Source organism: Macaca mulatta, chromosome X, assembly GCF_049350105.2.
Source record: "Macaca mulatta isolate MMU2019108-1 chromosome X, T2T-MMU8v2.0, whole genome shotgun sequence".
Classification (NCBI taxonomy): Eukaryota; Metazoa; Chordata; class Mammalia; order Primates; family Cercopithecidae; genus Macaca; species Macaca mulatta.
In genome coordinates this window covers 49,443,978-49,452,804 of record NC_133426.1, presented here as the reverse complement: position 1 = coordinate 49,452,804, position 8,827 = coordinate 49,443,978, and the positions used below count along the sequence as shown (strand labels likewise).

General features: G+C 44.5%; 1 protein-coding gene across 1 annotated transcript; it reads right to left on the bottom strand.

Annotated features, from left to right (window-relative positions):
- Nucleotides 1-1,118: 1,118 nt before the first annotated feature.
- LOC713313 (G antigen 10) lies at nt 1,119-8,203 on the bottom strand. Its single transcript, XM_028842215.2, has 5 exons — nt 8,068-8,203; nt 6,946-7,034; nt 6,347-6,470; nt 3,440-3,565; nt 1,119-1,236 (listed from the first exon to the last, which is right to left on the bottom strand). The coding sequence occupies exons 2-4, from the start codon at nt 7,024-7,026 to the stop codon at nt 3,441-3,443; spliced, it is 330 nt and encodes a 109-aa protein (XP_028698048.2). The 5' UTR covers nt 7,027-7,034; nt 8,068-8,203; the 3' UTR covers nt 1,119-1,236; nt 3,440.
- Between the last annotated feature and the right edge of the window lie 624 nt (nt 8,204-8,827).

The following is an 8,827-nucleotide window of genomic DNA, read 5'->3' as shown; positions in this document are numbered from 1 at the left end:
CCAACATTCAGCAACACGGTTTTTGGAGTTATAAAAATACAAAATAAAAATGAATGAAGTTTTAAAAATACAATGTGAACCATAAATTTAGCAATCTAATTCCTGATATTAATAGATGAATGGGAAAAAATGCTGTGGTAATCAAAATAGATGCACTGTTTGATGAAACTCAACATAGATTCAAATGAATATGCTTAGCATATTTAGAACAGAATGGAATGACTTACTCTGAAGAAGTCCATCTACAAAAAAAGGACAGGAAATATGACGGTGAAATGTTGAAAGTTTTCCGTTTCTCATCAGGGATAAGACAAGGATGTCCACTATCACCATGGTAACAGGTGGGTCTGCGCAATGCCATATAATCAGAAAAGGAAATAAAACTCTTTACAACGGCTGCAACAGTCCTGGTGCAGAGGCCCATGCCTGTAATCCCAGCACTGTGGGAGGCAAGGCGGGTGCATCACTTGCACTCAGGAGTCCAAGAACAGCACGGGAAACATGGCAAAACCCCATCTCTACAAACAATACAAAAGGACAAAGAAAAATAAATGGCAGAAACAAAATTGCTCTTATTGAAGGATGATATGTTTCCGTATGTTGAAGACTGAAAATGATCCAGAAGTAAACTTTTAGAAATCATAAGCATATTTCACAAGGCTGCTGGATAGAAAACCAATATATAAGAATTATGTCTCTGCCGGGCATGGTGGCTCACGCCTGTAATCCCAGCACTTTGGGAGGCCGAGGCGGGTGAATCACGAGGTCAGGAATTCAAGAGCACCCTGGCCAAGATGGTGAAACCCCATCTCTACTAAAAATACAAAACTTAGCGGGGCGTGATGGTGGACGCCTGTAATCCCAGCTACTCGGGAGGCTGAGGCAGAGAATTGCTTGAATCCGGGAGGCGGGGGTGGCAGTGAGCAGAGATTGCGCCACTGCACTCCAGCCTGGGTGACACAGCGAGACTCCGTCGCCAAAGAGAAAAATGAAAGAAAGAAAAAAGAATGATGTGTCTACATACCAGCTCAAACAGTTAGAATATAACATTTCAAAGAATGATACATGTCTCACAGCATCAAAAAGCTAGAAATAAAGTTCACAAAAGATGCGCAAGATTTCTTTGCAGAGGGCTGTAAAGCTTTATTGGGAGAATTCTAATGAACAAATTTCCAACATAGGAGCAGCCTGCATCATTTCAGCGTGTCTTCTTTTAACACTGTCATTGCTTTTCACCTGTAACAGAAACATAACAATTGGGAACATGACTTAGCAACAAATTATTTAAATGCCCCTAAAGACATACAAAATACACTACACTTTGGGTTTTATTAAATGGACTAGAAACAGAACACTAAGGGTGATCCTGTGTCTTACATCAAATTAAACCTCTCTATACACTTTGAGGACGGACGTGCAGAATTTAAAGGTAATTTCTTCCCTAAACATCCAGTGCTTCCTTTCAATTCAGAAGCACTTACAATTCACAGTCAGCAATTTGGAAAACACAGGTGTAAAACATATTTCAGTTGATTAGTCAGGAAGTACTAAAGTCATGGTCTTTCAACTTTAAATCTGATCAATCCATGTCTCTAAAGCTGAAACTTACATGTAACATTTGATATGGTGAGAGATGATTATATCACATATGAGTCGACAGTCTTATTAGAAATACTGGCTCATGAAGACAGTGCGGCAGGCAGCGTGCATAGCACAGACATCTTACTCACACCCATGCTGAGCATCACTGACCTACATGCCACACATGATAGGAACTAACCGGTCTCTCACCAGTTGATAACTCTGTCACTCAAGGTTTCCGTGAGGAAAGATTTTAAACGCAATTGTTCATTAAAAGCCAGACAATCCCAGCCTGGGCAGCATAGTGAGACCTCATCTCGACAAAAAAAAAAAAAGTTTAAAAAAATTTTTTTAAAAAAATTAATAAATAACTTAGGCACGGTGGCTTGTGGGCTTGTGCATGTACTTTCAGCCACTCAAGAGGCTGAGGTGGGAGGACTGCTTTAGCCAGGGAGCCAGAGGTTGCAGTGAGCTGAAATCACACCACTGTACTCCAGACTGAGACTCTGTCTCAAACAAACAAACAAACAAAGAGGAGGGAGAATTCACAATTTGACAAGATACTACGATAGGTATTCAGCTCTCCACACGGAAAAACTAGGATGAAGCAGAGTGACCGCTCACTTTCTTAGTAGCAATGAAATCTCAATTTAGAGATTTTCAGATGACTCAGGCCAGGGTTTCATGATATGGGATCAACACATCATGCGAACCAGATGATCTCTGTATCCCATGCATTCTATGCAACAGGATCAGAGTATGAAAGAACCAGAAGGGAAAATGGTTTTAATTTTTTTTTTTTTTGAGACGGAGTCTCCCTCTGTCGCCCAGGCTGAAGGGCAGTGGCCTGATCTCAGCTCACTACAAGCTCCTCCTTCCGGGTTTACGCCATTCTCCTGCCTCAGCCCCCTGAGTAGCTAGGACTACAGGCGCCCGCCACCTCACCCGGCTAGATTTTTGTATTTTTTAGTAGAGACGGGGTTTCACCATGTTAGCCAGGATGGTCTTGATCTCCTGACCTCATGATCCGCCTGTCTCGGCCTCCCAAAGTGCTGGGATTACAGGCTTGAGCCACCGCTCCCGGCCGGGAAAATGGTTTTAAAATCTCTGACTTCAACTCACTATTTTCATAAGAACCAAAGACAGGTTTAGAAGTGAAAGGACTCACTCAGCATCTCGCCAAGGCTGTAAGAGCTGGTATTAGAAACCGCATCAGTGCTTTGGCATTTTTCACACCAAGTGATGGGTGTTACAAATGTGTTATGTATTTGTTAAAAGCAGATCATTACAAAAGCATCTGAAAATTATGAGCTATTGGTTCAAGGATTTAGACTCAAATCTTCATTCAACATGGCTTTGACTCAGTTTGTTTCTATATCTGACAGCCTATCAGTCGGGTGCTGGGGCCTGAACTACGTTTCAAATAACCTTTCTATATAAGAACTCTAGTATTACAGAGGCAGTACTGTTACCTCTCTGCTATTAAAAATATAATGCTGGGTCGGGCTCCATGGCTCTCGCCTGTAATCCCGGAAATTTCAAAGGCGAGGCACGTGGATAACCCGAGGCCAGGAGTTCGGGACCAACCTGTGCAACGGAACAAAACCCCATCAATACTAAACATACAAAAATTAGCTGGGAACGGTGGAGCACGTCTGTAAGCCTGGCTACTCGGGAGGCACACGCAGGAGAATGACTTGAACCCGGGAGGCTGAAGTTCCAGTGACCGAGGTGGGACCACTGTACTCCAGCCAGGGCGACAGAGCGAGACTCTGACTCAAAAAATAACTATTATTATTATTATACAATACTGTGGAAACAGACACTCTACGATCTGCATGTCTAATGGATTGCCTACCTTATTCAGGCCTTTTCACCTCCTCTGGATTTGGCAGGCTCATCTCCTGGACATCAGGACCATCTTCACGCTCATAATCGGGCGTCGGGCGAACCTCTTCCTGGCTCTCAGCTTCAGGCTCTGGCCCTTGAAAATAAAAAATACATATCAATTTAAGCAGTAAAATACAAAACGTCAATAAGAAAATAATACTCATGCTCTCGGTGTTATTTTATCAAAGCTTTAGCTACTGTAATAATAGATGTGTTGACAAGAATCCCAGGAACATTATTTCAGGAGTCTGTTAGCAGAAAACAGGAAAACAAGGTGTTCCAAATATTACCCTCTTCCTTTCCGAAGACTGCCCTCAGACAACGTTGTGGCCTCCTTTGCTCTTCTCTGTTATTCTACTTCTGATTGTCCTTACCTCATCAAATGACTCAAGGCTGAAATCCTGTCTCTCACAGCACTTACACTCCTAGCACTCAGACTCTCCTATGGCCTGAGTAGCCACCAATCAACGCTGAGTCGAAAAAAGGTCTTTAAAAAATACACGAAAAAGCCCAAACTGCAGAACATTCTGCAAACCAACTGGTCTATCCTCTTCAAAAATGTCCGTATCATGAATGACAAAGAAAAATTAAGGAAACATTCCAGATTAAAGGAAACTAAAAACACCTGAAAAGCACATGCAAGACGTGATCCTGAACAGGACTCTGGATCAGAAAAAGAAATCCTATCAATAACATTATCTGGGCCCGGAGTGGGGTCTCACGCCTGCAATCTAAACACTTTGGGATGCCAAGGTGGGCAGATCAGGTGAGGTCAGGAGTTGAAGACCCCAGTGGCAGGCGCCCGTAGGCCCAGCTACACGGCAGGCTGAGGCGTGAGATTCCCTAGAACCTGGGAGGTGTAGGTTGCAGTGAGCCAAGATCGCACTACTGCACTCCAACCTGGGCAACAGAGGGAGACTCCGTCTCAACAAAGAATAACGAAAGGAAGAAAGAAGTTGTCTGGGGAGCTGGCAAAATTTGAGTATCCACTGTGTATTAAATGACTGCATTTTCTCATTGTTAAATTTCCTGATTTTGATCTTTCTGCAGTGATGATCCAAGAAATGACTTTCTCTTTGTGCTGACGATATACACACCCTCGAGTACATAGGGGAAAGGACCATGATACCTGAAACTTTATCTAAACAAGTCAGCATTAATAATAGTAAACATATATCCGTGTGTGGGTGTGTGCGAGTGTGGGGGCAGACGGGTAAGAGAGGGAGGGAAGAGATATGAAACCTACGGAGAGAAAGCTATTAACAACTGGTGAATCTAGGTGAAAAGTATATGAGTTCGTTGTACTATTCTTGCAAATTTTCTATAAATGTTTCGTCTTGAATATAGACACAGTAAAACTTTTAAAGAATATATGACAACTACACTGAAGTTTAGGAAGAGAGGAGGTTTTCTTTTAATTGTGGTAAAAAACACACATATCATCAAATTTGCCGTCTTAACTATTTTTAAGTGGTACGGTTCACTAAGGAGTTATGTCTCCAACATTACCAGCCACTAGGCACAAACTTTGAATCTGTGTTTTCCTATACCATGAAACCTTTATTTATTTACTTCTTTGTTTGTTTATTAGCAATGAGGTCTTGCTGTGTTTCCCAGGCTGGGCTTAAACGCCAGGGCTCAAGCGATCCTCTCACCTCATCCTCCCAAGTAGCTAGGACTATGAGTGCACGGCATTCAGCCCAGCTTGAGACCTTTCTCCTAAATGACAATCTGAGGATAAACCACAGGACATGCATAACGCTTATATTCAGCCGTAGACTACCAAGAGCACTATGCATCACCTAAGAAATCTGAAGTCTACAACATGGATAGGATTTCAGTTACAATTACAATGTCAATTTCTGAAGGATTTATTAGCTGAATGGATTTGAGGACTATGGAAAATCTTACAGTCACGACACCCATTACCTACTGGGGTAAACAGAAACTTAACTTTGTTCAAACAAAGTTATATTTAGGTCCGAAGGTCCCAAATGTATTATCCCACAAATGAACCCCGTGAAGAACAAAGCACCAAATATAACATTGTTTGTGAATCACACAAAATATACTGTCCCGCACTGAGAATAAGGGAGTGGGTGGACAGCAAGTAATGGGCATTGTTATCAGTCATATTCTAGAAACTTTTAACAACGAATCCCTGGAATAATCCATGACCTCGGTTACATAAACGTTTCCTTTCAAAACATTTTATCTCGCAGAAATGATTTCCATCTCATGTTAATCCCAGGATAACTCCTTTTCTGCTTTTCCAACCATAAAAGGATTTAATCACCTCCAAAAAGCCACTTAGAAAATCACTAAAGCAGCTACCTGTATGGCAGTACCCTTGTTTATCCAGCTTTTATCGAACGTACCATATAAAAATATCAATCGAAGGCAACGGTGGCCAACATTCAGTGACTCGGTTTTTGGAGCTGCTCCTGCTCCTCTGAACTGGGTCTCTTCTTAGGCCAGTACCAAGCTACCTTACAGGAAAGCATTTGAGTTTTAAGCATTTTCAGCAAAATCATTTCCTTCTGTATAGCAACACAGATGATAGGAAGACACAAACTTGGAAAAAAGTATAAATTGTGTATTCACCAGTCAAGGGTTCTCGGATAAAACACAATCCCGGCACCTCTATTCTCTCATTTATAAAGTCGAGAAATTTTATCATAGTGAGGGATTTACCTAAGCTAAGCTGCAAACTACATAGCCTCCTGACTTTTCCAGTCAAATTCAGGCATTCTTTCCATTGATTTCTTTCCTCCTGTTCCTGCTATGTGACAATGCATAACACACACACACATGCACACACGCACACGCACACACACGGGCACACAAGCGGGCATTCTTCCTCCCTTTCCATCACCTTGACCTGCAGATGCTCCCTCATCCTCTCCCTCCTGAGCAGGTGCAGGATCCTGACTTTGAGTTGCTGGTTCCCCTTCTTCAGGTTTTGGTGGTTCCACTTCTTCATCACTGAACTGCTCGGGCTGGGGAATATGTGTGGGTATGCAAATAAAGAAAAAAAACCAAGTTTTGCTATTGATACAAAATTTTACATATATACACAAAATACATAGCTGTTTCTGATCATAACTAAGCCTAAAGACATTTCTCCAACTCTATTCTCCATGGCCAAGAACGTTACTCTACCCACAGGGAGGTTACTGTGAGAAAAGTGACGCACAAGGACTTTGGAAGCTATTATACTCTGTGTTGGAATACATGTGTACGATCTGTCATTAACAAACAAAGCATGAGAAAGAAGTCATGGGCAAAAGCTGAAGAACACGAGAGGAAAAACAAAAAAATCCTCCAGAATCAACGTTTCCTTCATGAGACGCCATAATCATGTTTTATCAGCAGGAAAGACGTTTCTCAGCATTTCCATACTAATGCAACAACACTATCGCAAAAATTAATTTCTGCTAACAGAAAACGTCGAATTAACATTTAAGCGCTCACCAGCATAGGCCCAATCATTTCAGGAGGCTCTACATAGCGTCTTGGTCTACGCCGGTAGGTCGATCTTCCTCGCCAACTCATATTTCACACTGAAAACAGACAACCGTGATTGGGAACATGCGCTCCAGAGGCCTGCTATATTCCATCACTTCCATGGATCAATGTTAACTTGTCGTTTTAATTTTGAAAATACTCTCAAAATAAGTCCCAGAGTGAAGCATACGTGTGTACGTTTTCTAAGTGCCTACAAAGCCATTTATGCTGGCCAAGCTGGCAGAGCAGGCATCTTAAGGCGTGTGGCAAGAGGCAGAGGACCTTTTTTTCTAAATTTCCTTCGGATGCGGGGTCTCGCTGTGTTGCTCAGGCTGGAGTGCAGAGGCGCGATCACAGCTCACTGCAGCCTCGACCTCCTGCTCAAGGGATCCTCCCGCCTCTGTGTCCCAAGTAACTCGGACTATAGGCGAGCGCCACTGTGCCCCGCAGATACAGGTCATTTCTGATGAGGTTTAGTTTCACAAGTGGACTCCCCACGAAAACACTAGTGAATCACAATTCCCATGATGGCTGCTTTGGGCACACTCCCGCTTCCTAGAGCCATTCACCCCCTCTCACATCAAGTTTGGTTGCACAGCACTGCCTCGCCCACTCCTTCCAACTTTTCCCAGACTTTCCATGGCGGACGTGAGACCTTGAGGTGCTTCTCACTCGGACGCTCCACACTCCACACCACTGCGGGGCGCTCACCAGGCCGTAGCCTTCCCAGGTGCCAGGTTCCTTCTTTACCGACCGCCTCACCCCCACCGGGCACCCCGTTGAGGGATCTGCCGTGTGTCGTCAGGGGTTCTCGGCACCTCGGGACTTCCATCCCCCAAACAGCACTCACCCCATCTTCACCTGAGCCCCTGACTGCCTTCCCTCCGTGGCCCACCTTCCTCCCTGTCCAGGCCCCCTCACGACCACAAAGTCGATGGTGGCCTAGCAGCGTGAGAAGAGGAGGACGACCTCGAGGCCCTTCTCCCTCAGAGTCCACAGACCAGGAAGCGGGATCCACCGGACCCACCCGAGGCCCTCTTCACCCTCACTCACACTTCAGCCCCCGGGATGACTGGCCTGCAGACCTACCAGACGAATCTCAGTAGGGGAAAAAGAGACCGGACGGCAGGAACGAGAGCGCACAGCCTCACAGCTTCCTGGCGTTCTTCACGTGGGCTAACGGGCCGGGCGGAAGACGCCCAGTGAACATGCGCACTGAGACGGGGGCCCAGGGAGCATGCGCGGCTGTGGGCCCTCGCGGGCTGCCGTTACCAGCCCAATGCCCCAAACCCCCCGATTCCCATCCACACTGAGGATAATGGAATCCAACCTCCCTTTGCTGTTTTCTATGCTTCTGGGACTCAAATACCTCAAGTAGTGCTCCCCTCAAAACTCACTCGATTTTCAACTGAACCGACCCCGACACACTCACACCACCCCCCCACCCCAGGGTCCTCTCTTGCCCTGGCCCCATCATGGGGACAAGAACCATGGTGACTGCCTGGGAAGACAGGTAGACCACCTGCAAAAACAGCAATAGCAACCTACCCCACAAGGAAATTGTTCAATGTGAACAAGTCACAGAAAGAGACTGAAAGAAAAATGAATACAATCTCTAGGACCTGTAAAGAAATACTAAAACGATAGCTATCATTTGTAGCACCAAAATCACAGAAGGAGAAGTGACAGTATTAGGGAAACGGGACAGCCAGAGTGGCACCATGTGAAAATCAACTCCGTCTTGAAACTAGAAAGATACATAGTCCTACCAGTCACAACCCATGGTCCTAAGATGTTTGGAGTTGAAAAAACAGACGAAAGGTACCTCCACGGATATGCCCCCACAGCA